This window comes from Puma concolor, chromosome E3, assembly GCF_028749965.1.
Source record: "Puma concolor isolate L17-30 chromosome E3, mPumCon1.1.hap2, whole genome shotgun sequence".
NCBI classification, from domain to species: domain Eukaryota; kingdom Metazoa; phylum Chordata; class Mammalia; order Carnivora; family Felidae; genus Puma; species Puma concolor.
In genome coordinates this window covers 22,953,314-22,972,276 of record NC_141682.1, presented here as the reverse complement: position 1 = coordinate 22,972,276, position 18,963 = coordinate 22,953,314, and the positions used below count along the sequence as shown (strand labels likewise).

General features: G+C 49.5%; 1 protein-coding gene across 2 annotated transcripts in view; it reads left to right on the top strand.

Moving 5' to 3' along the window:
- Window positions 1-996: 996 nt before the first annotated feature.
- The window catches only part of SLC5A11 (solute carrier family 5 member 11), a 48,863-nt gene continuing 30,896 nt past the window's right edge, over window positions 997-18,963 (top strand). Inside the window, exons 1-6 of one of the 2 annotated variants that reach the window (XM_086692678.1) lie at window positions 1,149-1,242; window positions 5,486-5,606; window positions 10,397-10,646; window positions 13,844-13,915; window positions 15,882-15,986; window positions 17,135-17,194. In XM_086692678.1, coding sequence (XP_086548804.1) covers window positions 10,512-10,646; window positions 13,844-13,915; window positions 15,882-15,986; window positions 17,135-17,194 — 372 coding nt within the window. In that variant the 5' untranslated portion in view covers window positions 1,149-1,242; window positions 5,486-5,606; window positions 10,397-10,511. Of the gene's footprint in view, window positions 1,243-5,485; window positions 5,607-10,396; window positions 10,647-13,843; window positions 13,916-15,881; window positions 15,987-17,134; window positions 17,195-18,963 lie in introns of both variants that reach the window. The other variant, XM_086692677.1, reaches the window with a different exon arrangement.

Below are 18,963 nucleotides of genomic sequence, written 5' to 3'. Positions count from 1 at the left end.
CTCAGAGTTGTTGGAAAGACCACGTGAGCGAAGACGGGGAGAGAGAGCACTTAGAACGAACCTGATGCATCTTCATTATCGCTGTCCTTTCTGAATTATGCTGCAAGGTGGGGGTGCCGCATACCCAGGGCCCAGCAGGGTCTGGTGAAGGAAGAAGGTGGGTTGGAGGTAGGGGTCTGTGGTGACACAAGTTGGCCACGACGCTACTCCAGCCAGTGGCTGTCATGTGGCACTGTGGGCCTGGTGTGGCCACATCTTCATAATGGGTTGTTTTTTTTTTTTAATGTTTATTTTTGAGAGAGACAGAGTGCAAGCAGGGCAGGGGCAGAGAGGGGGGGGAGACACAGAATCCGAAGCAGGCTCCTAGTCAGCCACTTAACCCACTGAGCCCCCCAGATCTTCAGAATGTTCTACGAAAGTGGGAGATCAGTCTGGTTTAAAGTCTCATGCTTTGTAAATGCTAGTGTCTATTTCAAAACTTGTTTGAATGCTCTGAACATCCAGTGGAAGCGTTGCGCTGTCCTCCATTGCCTGTCCCGGTGCCGCGGGCCCCTCGGGCCGTGGCTTGGTCGTTCCCCATAGCTCCCCTGGGCTCCAGACGCTTGTCTTTGCGCTGCCTTGGCCCGGAGAGCACCCGGCAAAAGGGGCTGAACAAAGGGTGGTCACTGTTACTGCTGCTGCAGTGATGGGGCCGTGGCTGCAAGTGCCCTCCTGGGATTTTTCCGCTGTCCCCTGCCTCCCCCCTCATCCCCACCCCCCCAGTCCCCGCATCTCTCCTCCCCCCTTCCCCCAGCTCGTCCCAAGCCCGCCTGTCCCCAGCGTGGAGGCGGGCCAGTGGAGGAGTGGGTGAGTGAAGCAGGACAGTTCGGGGCTCCTGCCACTCCCCCACCCCTCCCTGCCATGGGCACCCTACCAGGTGGAGGCTGTGTGGGCGGAGCTCAGGGATTACCCTCCTCCCCACTGGGGCCTGCACAGAGTTCAGGGGTTCAGGGCTGGGCCCACCGTCTCTCGTGCCTGGGGATATCATTCTCTTCCTCACCCCTGCCTGTAGTGGGGCTGGAATTTGGAGTTTGACCTGCAAGGAGGCTCTCAGCTGTAGGCGGTGCAGGAGAGGGCGGCCGCTGTCCTCTGGCTAGGAGGGGGGAGGAGCCGGCGGGGGGGTGGGGCCCTTCTCCACAACCTCCTTCTGCCTCAGAAGCCACGGGCAGGCCCCAGGGCAGGTGAGCCCTGCATCAGAGGAAGGTAAGGTTCCTTGCTGGCACCTTGCCCAACCTGGTGCCCATTCGCCATACTGGGGACGTTGGTCTGGGGAAGGGAGGCCTTGGTGGCCGAGAGGACTCCCGCTGTGAGCCGGGGGTGGGGGCATAGCTCCTCTCTACCGGGCACATGGAGTGTATGTTGTTGGGGGGGTGGGTACAGCCCAGTGGCACCAGGCTTGGTCCCCGTTCGTCCACTTCCCAAGATCGGAGTTGGTGGATCATTTCACTTCACTGAGCCTCAGGTTTCTTAAAAATCTGTTAAATGGGAATGTAAACCCCAGCCCAGCCCAGCCTGCAGGCGTGCTATCTCCCAAGGACCCAAAGAGATAATGCGGGTGGAAATATCTTTGTAAACCCCTGAAAGGCCGGGGGGATGGGCTGCTGCCTGCCCGGCTGCTATTTACAAGGCAAATCTGAGTTTCACTGCAATGTGCTGGCACATGTACTGGCCTCCTCCTCCTGGGCCTGGTCAGTCCCTGCGGAGGACACAGCCACCCTGATTCACAGAGAGAGACAGACAGCCATCCGGAAGCACGCCCAGGTTTGCACTGATAGTGAGAGGCAAAGCTGAGACTCCGCTCCCACAGCCATGAGCTCACCCACATCATCTGGTTTTCCGACAGTGGGTGTTCTGCTGGATGATTCTGGAGAAGCGCAAGGGAGAGGTGCCCTCCCGAAGTCCTTAGGGATAGGACTTGGGGGAGGAGGGGTCATAATGTGCCAGGGTATATAGCAAAAGCTCTGGAAATCCCATGGTTTTGTTTGTTTTTTGTTTTTAAAAAAATTTTTTTTAATGTTTATTTATTATTGAGAGACAGAGAGCATGAGCATGGGAGGGGGAGAGAGAGAGGGGGACACAGAATCCAAAGCAGGCTCCAGGCTCTGAGCCGTCAGCACAGAGCCCGATGCGGGGCTGGAACTCATAATCCGCGAGATCATGACCTGAGCCGAAGTTGGATGCCCAACCGACTGAGCCACCCAGGCGCCCCTTTTGTTTGTTTGTTTGTTTTTTTTACTGGAAATCCCATGTGTGCTACCCAGATGTCTATTGAGTGCCAGCTTCGGAATAGTGTGAGCAAGACAGACATGGTCCCTGCTTTCCAAGAGCTTACAGTAGCGGGGACGGCCAATGATGACTCATACCAACCCGACATCTTGTTTGACTCAACAGTGAGGAAAAGTCACCTTTGTTCTGACGGCAAATAACTTAAGGACCCGATTTAGGCTGAGGCGGGGAGAGAGCTCCTCTGGGCTTGTGATGGTAGGATAACATCTGAAGCCCGGATAGGAGCTGGTCAAGCTGAGGCTGGAGAGAGGGAAGAGCGTTCCAGGCAGAGGGAACAGAATGGCGAAGACTCTGAGGCCAGAGTAGTAAGGGCCAGTGAGAGATGAGGCTAGTGATGTCCTGATCTGACTTATGGTCAGCGATCCCTGTGGCTTCCGCCCGAGGGGTGGGTTGGAAGGGGACGAGGCGAGAGGTCCTCGTCCTAGTGCTGGCTTGGGATGGATGGACGCCTGGAAGTAAAGGGAAAATGGATGGATTCAGCCGTGCTTGGGAGGTGGAAGGGAATGAATTAGGGACCAATAGATTCCGGGAGTTGAGAAGGAGACCCTCTAAGTGCTTCGACAGTGTGTGGTCCTGGCAATGGCCCTCGTAGCCATCTCGCTTGGGCACAGGGCCCCCCACACATCGCAGGTGCCCACGGACCCTTGGACGGGTGAGTGAATGAATGGACGCATGACTCAAGGCTCTTGGGCGTCTGCAAGCGGCAGGTTGTACAAAGTGGCCGCTGAGCGTCGTGGCGGGTCCTGGCTTCCAACAGTGTGCTCCCCAAATTGGACGTGTTTTTGTTTTCTTTTTTTTAACATTTATTCGTTTTTGAGACAGAGAGAGACAGAGCATGAACGGGGGAGGGTCAGAGAGAGGGAGACGCAGAATCCGAAACAGGCTCCAGGCTCTGAGCTGTCAGCACAGAGCCTGACGCGGGGCTCGAACTCACGGACCGCGAGATCATGACCTGAGCCGAAGTCGGCCGCTTAACCGACTGAGCCACCCAGGTGCCCCTGGACGTGTTCTGTTTGAGGAATCACGAGACAAGGTCATCCCCGAAGGTCCCCACCCCTGGCATTTTCCCTGCCAGGCAGCGGTTACAGACTTAGGCGGTAAGCCTGGTTTGCACCTGGGTTCAGTCATTTACCAGCAGTGTGACTTTGGGCCCGGTGCCGCTGCTTTATTTTTCTCCCGTGTTCAATGGGGTTAATCAGAGACCTGACCTCTCGGGTGTTGTGGATTTAAAATGAGATTCACACACGTAGGTGGCCAGGATCCACTTGACCACAAAGTCCAGGCTCTTTTTTTTTTTTTTTTTCTCTAACAAGGACAAGGATACACCGAGTATTCTAGACTTAATCATGTTATATAATGGACTTGTTTAAAGTTTTTAACAAGCCTGTGACATAGGTCTTGGTATTACCCCCATTTTATAGATGGGGAAACTGAGCCTCAGAGAAGTTGTTTGCCCAAGATCACGGAGCTAATAAGAGGCAGAGCCAGGATTTGAATCAGGCCATGCAGTGCAAGTATCTTTATACTGGATCAGGGCAGCTCTTTCCCAGAGAGCTTTGGTCTATAATTAAGTCTTGCAGGAAAATAGTTGTTGTCTGTTGTCAGAGCAGGGCCCCTCCCTAGTTTCTGTCTGTCTGTCTCTTTTATTTCCTGTCCCCAATAATGTGGTTTGACAAATGTACCTGCGTCCTGGCAAAATACGTCAAACTATTTTGTGTCTTGCATGTGTTTAATATATGCAGATGATGTTATGCTGTAAATCTTGTTCTGTTTGTTTCTGTTTCTTTTGTGATGAAATGTTTCAAGACACATAAGTTATAAAGAATCATGTAGGGGCGGCCTGGGTGTCTCAGTCGGTTGAGCGTCCTGGGCTGAGCGACTCTGGGTTTCGGCTCAGGTCATGATCTTATGGTTTGTGAGTTCGAGCCCTGCACTAGGCTCTGTGCTGACAGCGCGGAGCCTGCTTGAGATTCTCTCTTTCTCTGTCTCTCTCTCTCTCTCTCTGCCCCTCCCCTGCTCATCCCCTCTCTCTCTCTCTCTCAAAAAAAGAATAATGTAAATCTGACCCCCGGCAGTGGACGCACACAGGGGAACCAGCCTAAGAAACCTAGGGCCCCCACCCCACCTGTGGACGCATTTCCCGGTCTTTTCCTCGCACTGGGGTGTGGAAAATTTCCACATCTGCTGTGGCAAATTATGTAACCGGCTAAAAGGAAAAGGGTAGGCTGCCATCCCTGGGTGCTGGGCTTCCTTTGTTCTCCAGTCCATCGGTGACTGCTAGGGCAGGGTGTTCTTACAAACAAAGCAGTTGTTACAAGGACAGCTTTGTCCGCACTCCCGCTAACCCTGCCCTCCCATACAGAGAGGGTCCCTCCCAGGAGGTGAACCCGTACCCCACCCCCAGCTTGGCCCCGTCTAGAACAGCGCAAGGGCACAGGGCTCTCACGTACAGAGCTGCAGGGGCCATGTCTGCCCCACTCACTACTTTGTGCCTAGCACAGACCCTGGCACACAGCTGGTGCCTAATAAATGCTTGTGGAAAAGAACAGAAAAGGCGGGAGGGAAGGAGGAGGGGAGCAGACAGGCAAGACGGGCGGGAGGGAGGAAATAATGACAGAACAGCCAGTATCGGATAATGCAAGTTCCTTCAGCTGAGGACCTGGGTTCGAATCCTACCGCTGGGCATTTACTGTGACCTAGAAGCAAGTGGCGAAGACTCGAGCCCAGCTCACTTTTCCCTCTTCATGCCTCCGTCTCCCACCTGTAAAGGGGACTGGTGTGTGCCTCACAGGCTGACCAGATGAGAAGTGATCTCCATGCCTTCAATCCACAGTGCTCACAGATTTTGCTCAGAAGGGGCTCATTGAGCCTGGGAGCATGTGGGTGAACCAGCAGCACTGGGGTTCACAGCTTCTCTGATCCCCGCTCCTAATCCTGCCACACCCACGGGCCGGTCCCTCCCGGCCCCTGGCAGGGCCCCCACCTCCCTGGGACCCAGGAAGAGCCTGGAGTCTGTGCCAGCCTGCCCGGAGCTGTGATGAATAAGTTGTTTATCCGCTCCCACCGCCCTCGGTGCCTGGCGGGCAGAGGCCTGCAAGGGGCAGCTGGGGGAGGGGCCGCCTCACCCTTCAACCCACTGCCCCTCCTTCCTCCCTTTCAGACCTGCTGGGTTCTAGAACCATCCACCCTACTCCTCAGTTCTGCATCAATCTCCGCCTTGAACTGCTTCCTGAGCTCTAAGCCCTCACCTTCCCCGAAGCCCCTGGATTTGGAAGCAGCAGGTCGGTGTGTTTAAAAACACAGGCTGTGAAACCATACAGATCGGGGTTCGAGCCCTGGCTGTGGACATGATGCTAAACCTCTCCCAGCCACAGCTTCTTGGCTGATCACGTGCACTGACCCTACCTACCTAATAGGGATTTCACCCTTGAGCTACCCTGAGGGACCATCCAGCCCCCTCCTCTCCAAGCCTCCAAAATGTGCCTCTCCTGGTAAGACCCTTTTTTATGAGCCTCTCTTCTGGCCCAAGAAACTAGCCTCCCTTCCCACTTTCTTGAACAAAGACTTTGCAGGTGTCTGGTCCAGTTAGGTTGGTCCGGAGCAGGATATTACCCCATTTCACAGATGACAATGGCCATGAAATCTAGGCTGATTGACTGCTGGGTGAGGGGAATCCTGGCTTCTGCTACTCAACTTCCTCCTGTATTAGGACAGAGTAAGTGTCTGAGCTGGGTCTACCCACTACTGGCTGGCTTCCCTCTTTCCCTCCTTCTCTCTTCCCTCTTTCCCCTCCATAAATGCGGTGGACGCATGGCTGCTTGGGTCTTCCCTTCCAGGGAAGATTAGGTCTGAGAAGCTGTGAGCACCCTCCCAACAGAACTAGGCAAGGTGCAGCCCCAGGGAGAAGTTCAAAGTCATACTTGGCATGCGAAGGAAACGTAAGATCATAGAGCGCCCCCCTGAGGCATCTTGTCTAAGTGAACATCCAGTCCCCTCTTATAGGGCTCTAAGGTCCTGTTCTCCACCCAGGGGACTTCTGTGGCTCTTACAGTTGGGAGAAGATGCTCCTGGCATCCTGTGGGTAGCTACCAGAGAGGTTGTTAAACATCTCATGTTGCACAGGACAGCCTCCCCCACCCCATAACAAAGAGTTATTGAGGATGAGGAAACGTACTCTAGGAACAAGGAATAGCCTGCCCAGGTAATCAGGCTGTTCTGTCTGCGGGAAATTACTCCCCAATCCTTATCCTGTCGATTCATCACCAAGCCCTATTGATTTTTAAAAAATTTTTTTGGAATGTTTATTTTTGAAGGAGAGAAAGAGTGTGAGCAGGGGAGGGGCAGACAGAGAGGGAGACACAGAATCCAAAACAGTCACCAGGCTCCCAGCTGTCCACACAGAGGCCAGTGCGGGGCTCAAACTCACAAACCGTGAGATCATGACCTGAGCCAAAATCGGACGCTTAACCGACTGAAACACCCAGGCGCCCCAAGCACTGCTGATTTTTTTTTTTAATTTTTTTTTAACGTTTATTTATTTTTGAGACAGAGAGAGACAGAGCATGAACAGGGGAGGGTCAGAGAGAGAGGGAGACACAGAATCCGAAACAGGCTCCAGGCTCCGAGCTGTCAGCACAGAGCCCGACGCGGGGCTCGAACTCATGGACTGTGAGATCATGACCTGAGGTGAAGTCAGCCGCTTAACCGACTGAAACTCCCAGGTGCCCCAAGCACTGCTGATTTTTTTTTTTAATTTTTTTTTTTTAACGTTTATTGATTTTTTTGAGACAGAGAGAGACAGCATGAACGGGGGAAGGTCAGAGAGAGGGAAACACAGAATCTGAAACAGGCTCCAGGCTCTGAGCTGGCAGCACAGAGCCCGACGTGGGGCTCGAACTCATGGACCGCGAGATCATGACCTGAGGTGAAGTCGGCCGCTTAACTGACTGACCCACTCAGGTGCCCCATGCACTGTTGATTTTAACCCCAAGTTATTTCTCACATCCTCTTGCACGCCCCTCTAGATTTCATCTAAAGTCTGTGGCATTACACGGTCACCTTCCTGCTTCTAGTCAACCTACCCTCACCCCCATTGGGTCCTACAACTCCCTTGTCCCTTAACCCAGAGCACAGGTGTGCCGTGGGGGCATGGCTGCCCAACAGGAGATGCTTTGAAAAAGTATGGGAGCATCTTTGCTTATGACAGTCGTTTGGGGGTACCACTGGCCTTCAGTGCATGGAGACCAGAGATGCTAGACTCCCCGAAATGCACAGAACTGCCCCATGCAGCATGAACTTTCGAGATGTTCCAGACTTGCATGTGGGTGAACAACATGCTTATAGACTAGAGCTCCAGTGTATATGAAACACCAAGTGGTTTGTTTTTAATTTAAAATTTTTTTGATATTTGTTTATTTGTTGATTGATGTTTATTTATTTTTGAGAGAGAGAGAGAGACAGAACACAAGTGGGGGAGGAGCAGAGAGAGCCAGAGACACAGAATCTGAAGCAGACTCCAGGCTCTGAGCTGTCAGCCCAGAGCCCAATGAGGGGCTCGAACTCACGACCTGCAAGATTGTGACCTGAGCCAAAGTCGGACGCTTAATCAACTGAGCCCCCCAGGCGCCCCAAATTTTTTAAAGCAAAGAATGTGCCTGCTTTTATCTTCACAGCATTGTCTCAAATATTTTTCAGTGCTCTGTCTTAAAAGCACGGTATTGCTTGGACTTTTCCATAACATTTAAAATCACAGTAGGCTATTTGTAGTTACATTTTGGGGGAGTCAAAAACCGCACGTGGATTTTCAGCTGCACAAGAGGGTCAGCACCCCAACCCCCACACTGTTGATGCTGGTGCTGTTCCTCTGCGGATTCACTTTTGATTCTGAGGTTTTGCACTAAAATGGCTTCCGACTTTCTCATTTCCCTTAAGTTCAAAACTTAGCATAGTGGGTGCAAGTATCTGACTGTTCTTGGGGTCTCCCGTGGAGTCGGCAGATCGGTGATATGTTGAAGCATTCATCAGTTTATCATAAATGGCTTTCCTTTTATTTCTTTTGGACTTAAAGCATTGTATAGACTTTTTAAAAAGTGATGTGCGAGGGCGCCTGGGTGACTCAGTCGGTTAAGCGTCTGAGTCTTGGTTTTGGCTCAGGCCATGATCTCTGGGTTTGTGAGTTTGACCCGACCCCCCCCCCCCCCCCGCATCAGGCTGCACGGAGACATCGTGGGGCCTGCTTTGATTCTCTCTCCCCTGCTCCCTCTCCGCTCCTCCCTTGCTCCTGCTCTCTCTCTCTCTCAAAATAAATAAATTGATTTAAAAATCTTTATAAAAATATTTGCTATATTTGATGTCTGAGAAGTTGGGAATCGCTGACCCTATAAAAATCCTTTAATGACATCAAAGGGCTGAGATAGTCACCTTCATATCTGATCGACCCCACTGCCCAGTCCCCTCTTCCTAATCTTACCTAATACTCAGGCAAGAATCTGGCGATTCCTTAAACGTGACATGCTTATTCACACCTCGGTGTGTAGATGGGAGGCAGTGTGTAGATCATGGGGGCATCATGAGTCTTTTCACTCCCAGACCTCCAGAGTGGAGTCACACACTGGGAATAAGTCCATGCCCAAATCGCTTATGGTTGAAAATCACCCTTAGGAGTTTTATTAGTTTCCAATTATTGCTGCAAAAAATCACCAGAAGGTAGTGGCTTGAAACGATGCAGGATTATTATCTTACAGTTCTGGAAGTCACAAGTTCTAAATGGGTCTCCCTGGGCTAACATTAAGGTGACAGCACAGCTGAATTCCTTTCGGATGCTCTAGGGTAGAATGCATTCATTTCTGTTCCCAGCTTCTAGAAGCTGCCTGCTTTCCTTGGTTTGTGCGCCCTTTTACTCCATCTTCAAAGCCAGCAACATTGGCCCAAATCCTTCTCATGCTGGTTCTCTTTTCGGATTCTCTCTTCACTTTTAAAGACCTTTGTGGTTGCAATTATCTCACTCAGACACTTCAGGGAAAATCTCCCAATTTTAAGGAGAGCTGACTGGCAACCTTAATTCTGTTTGTAAACTCAATTGTCTTTTGGTCATGTAACTTAACATATTCACAGGTTCTGAGGATTAGAAGGTGCCCATCCTTGAGGGGGACATTCTGTTCCCCGTAGGAATCCCTTAAATTGCCCACAGAAGTACAGTATACTGAGAAACAGCCGAGGACACAGTGGTTCAAGGCATGGATTCTGGAGCAAGATTATTTGCCTTCAAGTCCTGTCTCTGCCACTTGAGCCATATTAATCTTAGACAAGTTCCCTGTGTCTCAATTTTGCCATCTGTAAAATGGGGATGAAGGGGCGCCTGGGTGGCGCAGTCGGTTAAGCATCCGACTTCAGCCAGGTCACGATCTTGCGGTCCGTGAGTTCGAGCCCCGCGTCAGGCTCTGGGCTGATGGCTCGGAGCCTGGAGCCTGTTTCCGATTCTGTGTCTCCCTCTCTCTCTGCCCCTCCCCCGTTCATGCTCTGTCTCTCTCTGTCCCAAAAAAAAATAAACGTTGAAAAAAAAAATTAAAAAAAAAAAAAAAAAGAAAAAAAAAAAGAAAATAAAATAAAATGGGGATGAAAACAATAGTGCCCACTTTACAGGTTTGTAAACACTTAGAATGATGTAGGAGGTGCTATATATATTACAAAATATATTCAGTTTTACGGGCCTGGCTGACACTGGAACAAGACTAATGTCCCGCCGACCCTCAGACAAGATGTTGGCTCGACTCTTGCCCACCTCTGAGGTTCCTCAGAAATGGGAAATAACTCCAGTGTCTTGTTTTACTCTCACTCTTGGTCATGTGCTCCTGAAGTGGGATGGGATGATGAAAGCATCTGTACTATTCACAGTTTGTTCTTAATATTTTGCCGAGTGAGTGGCTGAGTTGCTAAAAAGTAGCTGTTGATTTGATGTGACTTCAAATCATTCGTTTGCTGAATGAATGAGTGAATGGATGGATGGATGGATGGATGGGTGAGTGGATCTGCCTTCCTGGGAGATCTGTCCCCACTACACATCTCTCCACAGGTGTCCTTTCGCTTGCTCCAAGGAGGTAGCCACGCAGAGGGTGAGGAAGTAGCTCTGGTGCTGACATCTGACCCGCTTTTGCACTTCCCGCAGGATTGAAAGTTTGCTCAGGACCATGGAGAGCAGCTCCGGCAGTCCTCAGCCCACGGAGTCCGATCCCCTGGAGGCTTTTCCCCAGAGGAGCCTGGAGCCAGGTGACATCGCGGTATTGGTTCTGTACTTCCTCTTCGTCCTGGCTGTTGGACTTTGGGTAAGCCAGGCCAGAGGAGGCAGAGGTAGAAACTCGCCCAAGGTCGTAAAGTAATTAGAACTTTAAACTTGTAAAAATACAGAGTTGACCATGGGTCAGGTGCTGTCTTAGGCACTTTCGTCTCATGCTATGTCATGTAATTTGCACAGATATCTATGAAGAAGACGCTACTGCTGTACCCATTTTATAGATAAGGACACTGAGGCTCAAAAATGGAAACTCCTTGTATATTAGTAAGTTAGCACAGCTGGGTTAGAATCCATATCTCCTTCACTTTGAAGCCCATATTCTTTTTTCTTTTTTAAAGCAAGCTTTTTAAAACAATGTTTTTAATGTTTTTTATTTTTGAGAGAGAGAGAGAGAGAGACAGAGTGTGAGCAAGGGCAGGGGAGGGACAAAGAGACAGGGAGAGGCACAGAACTCAAAGTGGGCTCCAGGCTCCATGCCGTCAGCACAGAGCCCGACACGGGGCTTGAACCCACAAACTGTTGAGATCATGACCTGAGCTGAAGTCGGACGCTTAGCCGAATGAGCCACCCAGGCGCCCCAGCTTTTTTTTTTTTTTTTTTTTTTTTTTTTAAGGCAATACAGTCACAATATTCAAATAAAAGCAACTTAGGGGGGTCTGGGTGGCTCAGTTGGTTGAGTGTCCTGACTTTTGATCTTGGCTCAGGAGTCATGATCTCAAGGTTTGTGAGTTCGAGCCCTGAGTCAGATTCTGCACTGATAGCCCGGAGCCTGCTTTGGATTCTCTCTCTCCCTTTCTCTCTGCCCTTCCCCCACTCTCCCTCTCTCAAAATAAATAAACACTAAAAAAAAAAAAAAAAGAAAAGAAAAGAAATAAACATTAAAAAAAAACAGTGAAAATTTCACTACTACCTTTCCCTTCACAAGTAACCACTGTTGTAACCTTGTTTGTACATTAATTTGAGTTTCCTTATGGAAATCCGAGCAAATATTATCATGTATATTTACCTCTTTCTTAAATAGGAAGTAGGTTATTATACTGTTGTTTTTTCACCTCGCTGTTTTTCACCTATCATGATCTCTGGGATATCTTTTCATATCAGTGCATAGAAGCTTCCTTGTCTTTTTAAAAGTTGCACAGGATTCGGGTGCCTGGGTGGCTCCGTGGGTTGAGCATAGAACTTTGGCACAGGTCATGATGTTATGGTCTGAGAGTTCAAGCCCTGTGTTGGGCTCTGTGCTGACAGCACGGAGCCTGCTTGGGATTCTCTCTCCCTCTGCCCCTCTCCCCCACTCACGCTCCCTCTCTCTAAAAAAATTGCATTTATCTTATAATAAATGAGGCTGGACACCCTTACATATGTTTAAAGACCACTTCATTCCTTTCTGTGATGCACGGTTTCATATATTTTTCCCATTTTCATTAGGTTCTTGTTCTTTTACTTACCAATTTCTAGGAATTCTTTATTCTTTTAAAGTTCTTATTTGTTTAAGTAATCTCCACACCTGGCATGGGGCTCAGACTCGTGACCCCCAGATCAAGAATGGCATGCCCCTCCTCTGACTGAGCCAGCCAGGTGCCCCTAGGAACTCCTTCCATGCTCAGAACATTAGTAATTTTGGGATAAGGATGCTGAAGAGAAGATACTGCTATCTGGGTTTTAGGCCATTTGGTACAAAAGACTTGAAAGCTGAGCCCCAAGGTGTCCCCACTTTGCTCCAACTATTTATACATCATTTTTCTACTCCTACCCCTTAGCTTTTCCTCCTCCAAGTCAACAAGGGGATGCAATGCTGGACGTTCCAAAGACCTTTCCCTGCACACTCCCCTGCCCTCCGCTCTTAGCAGGACATAGTGAGAAGGAGGAGACATTGTTGAGAGTAAGAGCTTTCATGTCAGACAGCCTTGGGGTCAGGGTTAAGTTAGGGTGAGGTTGGAGGCACTGGGAATCGGTATTTTCTTTTTTTTTTTTAATTTTTTTTTCAACGTTTATTTATTTTTGGGACAGAGAGAGACAGAGCATGAACGGGGGAGGGGCAGAGAGAGAGGGAGACACAGAATCGGAAACAGGCTCCAGGCTCTGAGCCATCAGCCCAGAGCCCGACGCGGGGCTCAAACTCACGGACCGCGAGATCGTGACCTGGCTGAAGTCGGACGCTTAACCGACTGCGCTACCCAGGCGCCCCAATCGGTATTTTCACAAGAGGACCAGGAGTCTCTGATGTATTACTAGTTTGGGAACCCTGGATTTAGATAATCCCTTTCACGGAGTTCTTTATTTAAAAAAAAAAAAAATTAAGTTTATTTATTTATTTTGAGAGAGAGAGACAGAGACAGAGAATCCCAAGCAGGCTCCACGCTGTCAGCACAGAGCCCAATGTGGGGCTCAAACTCATGAACCATGAGATGATCTGAGCTGGAGGACACTTAACCTGCTGAGCCACCAAGGTGCCCCGTGAGTTTTTTATTTAAAAAAAATACTTCCTGTGTCAGGAATGAGCCTCAGGTTTTGTTTTCTATAGCAAGGTCATTTGCAGGGATGAAAAGATACCATTTCCTGCCATGTCCTATCCAGTAAGAATCCCCTCACCAGCGTTCGCACCCAGGCTCAGAGACGTGCAACTGCTTGCCAAGATCAGACAAGCCACTTAGCAGCCGAAATGTGTCTATTCAAACACCTTCGATGCTTAGAAGCTCACTCCTTCTAAAGACGGTTTTGTTGGCCGGCTAAGGACATGGGCTCCCAAGGCTGACCTGGACCTGAATTCCCGACACTTCCACTCTCAGGAAACAATGGCACTAGAGTGACTTTACTTCTGAGTCTCATTTTCTTCGTCTGTTAGATGGGCCTCATGATACCAACTTCATAGGAGTTTGTAAGGATTAACATGAGATAAAGCGCAGAGATGCTTAGGGGCGTCTGATGGCTGTGCTCCTGTGACACTATGTAGCACTAACACTCAGTAAATGGTGCCCCTTATGAGCTATCCTAGCTATGAGCATAGGTTGAAAACTCAGACATGTAAGGGAGCCATAAGCAGGGGTTGTATTGACCTGAAGAATTTGTCTCCTCTAAAGCATTCAAATTAAAATCTTCTTAAAAACCGTGGGTCCAAAGCACCCTATATTTGCTGTCCAGATCTGGCCTGCTGGACTCCCAGTTAGTTTTCCATGGCTTTGGCACTTCGGGGTGCCTCTGACTGTTACCCACCCTTCTTCTTTGTTTCAGTCCACAGTGAAGACCAAAAGAGACACAGTGAAAGGCTACTTCCTAGCCGGAGGGGACATGGTGTGGTGGCCAGTAAGTGGTCTTTGGTTCAGTTGAAGTCACTTCTTCACATGCTGATGGTCTGTCTAGCCTTTGGTCTCTCAGGACCCGGGTTGCACGTTGTGTGAAGTCACAGTCTAGAGAAGGCTTAGCTCCAACTCAATCAGTTAGGCTGGTTTCAGGTATGGTTGAGTGCAAGGGCTCAAGTGATATCATTAGGACCTGGTTTCCATCCCTCCCTCTCTTCCTCTCTTTAACCTTTCCTTCCTCCCTCCCTCTTTCCCTCCCCTCCCTCTCTTCCTTCCTTCCTTCCTTCCTTCCTTCCTTCCTTCCTTCCTTCCTTCCTCTCCTCTCCTCTCCTCTGTATCAATTTCTCTTCTTCTGGATGAGCGCTATTCCCCAAACAGGGTCAACTTCATGGCAACAAGATAGCAGACTTTGCTCTAGACTTCTCATCCTCTCAAGTCCCAGTGCATGGAACAGCATGGAAAATATCTCATCTCTGACTGTGTCCCATGCCCACCTCTGTGCCAGTCACTGTGACCAGGGTAGTTTGATGTGCTAATTGGCTCAAGCCTGGGTCACACACTCAATGCCTGAACTGGGGCGGGGGGTGGAGCTTGGAACCTGTCCTCAAGCATATGCGATGAGATGGGAAGGGGCTAGAAACCGTTACTGGGACAAGGCGGAATGGATGTTGAAAACACAAATAACAAACACAGCAGTCCAATTGGTGTTTTCTTTTCGAGTGAACCTCAGGGCATTGCCAAATACAGCATGCACGTGCACACACACATACACACACACATACACACACACACACACACACACGTGCACCCAGGTGTCTATGGGCCTGCCTACGTCATGGATGGTCAGGGATAATAGTTTACTTAGAATCTCCTGAAATAAGAGTGGAATCTTTGAACTAAGAAGAGGAAGGACCGCTCCCATTCGCACTGAGTCCAAAAGATGTAGGGTTTAAGGTGCGGAGAGACAAGTGGTATCTGAGCCCCTGATCAGTGAAATGTGTGGAGACAATGACCATACTGTTCTCAAAAGGTACCAACGACATGCTTTGCGTTATATGTTCAGCAAATTCCCTAAAAATATATATTCACCGAGGAGGATGTCTGGCACTCTGTCCAACACATCAGTAAGCTGGTCTTCACCCTCAAGGAGCTTGTATTCGAGTGTTTCCCAAAGTATGAGGAACAGTCGCTCTAAGATTTTCCAGCTGCACACTGACATAGCATTAAATAACGTCAGATCGCATAGTGTGAACCTCATCCCTTTCCTATTCTACGTCACTCCTCCTGACTGCATAAAAGAAAAAGTCACAGTTTGGTGCCTTTATCAGTCTTTCATCGCCGACCAAGCTCTATGTTTAATCACGAGACTATTAGGCCTCAGTGAGAGAAACTAGCTAGGATTTAGTAACGGAGATGGTGTCCCAGTTCCAGACTCTTAGGAGAGAAAATGTAATTTACCTACTTTGGGCCAAGTAACTGGGGGTGTCTGGTTCAATCTGTTGAGACCAGGGATTGGGGCCATTGAGTATAGGCTTGGCCACTTAATGTTCTACCAGAAGGAGAACTATTTACTTTGCCAAGGTAGAAACAGAACTGGGATATATAACAAAGGCTTCCTGATTCTCCTCATGAAGCACCTTCCACAATACCTGTCATCCTTTCCCCCAGGGACGATGCATACAGTTGTTCGTGTTGTGCACTGCACTACCCTATGGGGTATGATTCACATTTTAGGCATCATAAAGATGCATACATACTGTGCCAATAACTGATAGATGGAAGTAAGAGTTTTGGGGAAGACGAGTCTTTCTAATTTGAAAAAAAGGAAGATGCCAGATGGGCTAGGGATGGCCCTGCCTTCTCTATTTCTCCTTCTGTCTTGGTCCCTTTGGAGCACGGGAAGAACTGGGGGTGGGGAGAAGATACTGTAGACCTTGGCTCCAGGATCTGACTTGTCTGTCTCCCTACAGGTGGGTGCGTCCTTGTTTGCCAGCAATGTTGGAAGTGGGCATTTTGTAGGCCTGGCAGGGTCGGGTGCTGCTGCAGGCCTTTCCGTAACTGCTTATGAGTTGAATGTAAGTATCTTACCGGGGGTGTCTACAGCTCACCCTTTGCCCAGTAGGTGACCCTGGGGGACAGTGTGAATGCCCCGTACTTGTAAAAATGGAGCAGTACTTCACGAGGAGACAAGCAGGAAGCATCAAGGGTACCCCTCGCCAGCTAAAACTAGTTTGACCCGCAGGCTTCTGGCTTGTGTGGGTGTGCTCCGTGCTGGCCGGTAAGGTCAGGACCCTAATAAACCACTGTGTGGGAGAAGAGGGCTCCGAATCCCTTCCCTGCGGATGCAGAAGCCAGAAGGTGTCCCGGGACCAGAGGGTTTTTTTTGTGTATCACAAAAGCAGGTGACATCTGTGGTGTGGTGCTTCGACCTATCTTGCCCGGATGCCCAAGAGCGAGGACGCACTGTCCTATGGAGCAGGGCTCGTGAAGGATCTGATTTTCACTGAGGAGGAGGGCTTGCACTGTTAGTGGTGGTTTTCATCTTCATAGTGACTTTCTTTGAAACAAACGATTTATAAGCTCTATGCCCAACAGGGGGCGTGACCTTACAACTCCTAGATCAAGAGTCATATGCTCCACTGACTGAGCCAGCCAGTTTATTTATTTTGAGAGAGAGAGAGAGAGAGAGAGAGAGAGAGAGAGAGCAGGGGAGGGGCAGAGAAAGAGAGAGAGAATCCCAAGCAGACTCTGCACCATCAGTGTAGAACCCAGTGCAGGTCTTGAACTCGTGAACTCTGACCTGAGCCGAAAGCAAGAGTTGGACACTTAACCTACTGAGCCACCCAGGCGCCCTGTCACTAATATTTTTAAAGTGCTCGTTCTACCCTGCGGCCTACACGACACGCGTTACCGTATGGTGGGATCCCTTACAAAGCCCAACCTGGCTCAGCGAGGGAGGGGATACGCCTGGAGGAAGGGGGAGGACGTGAGGTTTAGGGTGGCACCGGATGAGGAGTCACGGAAAAGCTTCTATTTCCACTCTTCCCTCCTTCGTCCCCTTCTGCCACTTAAACGTGGAAATATGATGGTCCGGGGAGGGTGAGGTACGCAGACTGAACCAGAGGTGGAGCCAGGCCTGGCTACCTCCAGGTGCAGAAGGAGATCCAGATGAGCACCTTGAGGTTGGCGGGAGCCGAGTCCTGACTCTCTTTTCCCCGGGCAGGGCTTGTTCTCCGTGCTGACGTTGGCCTGGATCTTCCTGCCCATCTACATCGCTGGTCAGGTGAGTGTGGGGGAGTCGGGGTGCCGTGGGCTGAGAAACCCTTTGGGAGGGTCACCCCTGCGTTCCCTCCTTCCCCCCTGACGACCTCCCTTAGTCCCCGGGAGGTCGGTCCCCGCATGGCGAGGGACGCCCCACAGGTGAGACCAGGGGAGCGCCGCCCTTGGCAGCTCCCACCTGGTGACCGATGATGAAGATGCACACGGGCTGGAGGAGACAGGAGCCCAGAAGCATCTGTTTTCAATGCGAACACACCGGTGTGAGGCTCGTGGTCTCTTTGACGTGTGTAGGCGGTAACATATTACTGCTTTTCTTCCTTTGCACACAGAGCTGTAAAAACGGAGTTCTTTCTGGCAGATGCGAAGGGTCAAAATGTTTGTTCCCAAATAACAATGCTGCTTTAGGCTTAAAAATATCTATCTATATCTATATCTATCTATCTATCTATATATATATGTATATACACATACATACATACATATGTGTATATGTTTTTAAGTTTATTTATTTTGAGAGAGGGAGAGAGAGCATGAGCAGGGAGAGACAGAATCCCAAGCAGACTTCATGCTGTAATGCTGTCCGTGTAGAGCCCAATACAGAGCCCGAACTCACCAAATGTGAGATCATGACAGCTGAAATCAAGAGTCGGACATTTATGGGGCGCCTGGGTGGCTTAGTCGGTTAAGCGTCCAACTTTGGCTCAGGTTGTTTGAGCCCCGCGTCGGGCTCTGTGCTGACAGCTTGGAGCCTGGAGCCTGCTTCGGATTCTGTGTCTCCTTCTCTCTCTGCCCCTCCCCTGCTCTTGCTTTCTTTCTCGCGCGCTCTCTCTCTCTCTCTCCAAGATTAAACATTAAAATTAAAAGCAAAAAAGAATCGGACGTTTAACTGACTGAACCACCAGGCACCCCTGCTTTAGACTATTTTGAAAAAGTAGTTTAAAAAATTGTTTCTGATCTGACAGCTTTATGTCACTCATACTGTCTAGATTTAATTCTGCTCCAAAGGTTCTACCACACGGGGCAAGATCATACTCAGGACCATTCATAAGGCAAGAACTGATTTTAACTTTTGATTATGGCAATTAAAAACTACACAAAGTAGGGGCGCCTGGTGGCTTGGTTGGTTAAGCGTCCAACTCTTGATACTGACTCAGGTCATGATCTCACAGTTTGTGAGTTCAACCCTTGCATCAGGCTCTGTGCTGACCGTGTGGAGCCTGCTTCGGATTCTCTCTCTCTGCCTTCCCCTGCTCTCTCACTCTGTCTTAAAATAAATAAATAAACTTAGAAAAATATTTAAAGAAACTTAAAAGAAAAAATCTACCCACTCCATTTTTAAAAAATTTTTTTTTAACGTTTATTTATTTTTGAGACAGAGACAGCATGAACGGGGGAGGGTCAGAGAGAGGGAGACACAGATTCTGAAACAGGCTCCAGGCTCTGAGCTGTCAGCACTGAGCCCGACACGGGGCTCGAACTCACAAACTGTGAGATCATGACCTGAGCTGAAGTCAGCCGCTTAACCGACTGAGCCACCCAGGCGCCCCAACCGACTCCATTTTTATTGGGAAATAAATACATTGAAAACGTGATAAAACACAAATGCACAGCTTAACCAACTATCGTAAAATAAACACCCGGATCAAGACATAAAACCTAACCTCCCCCGTGTGCCTTTAGCATGTGACCATGCCTTCCTTTCTCCTTGAAGTTCATCTAGTTAACTCCTTTGCTTTTCTCTGTGTAGGTTTCATTATGCATAGACAGTTGGTT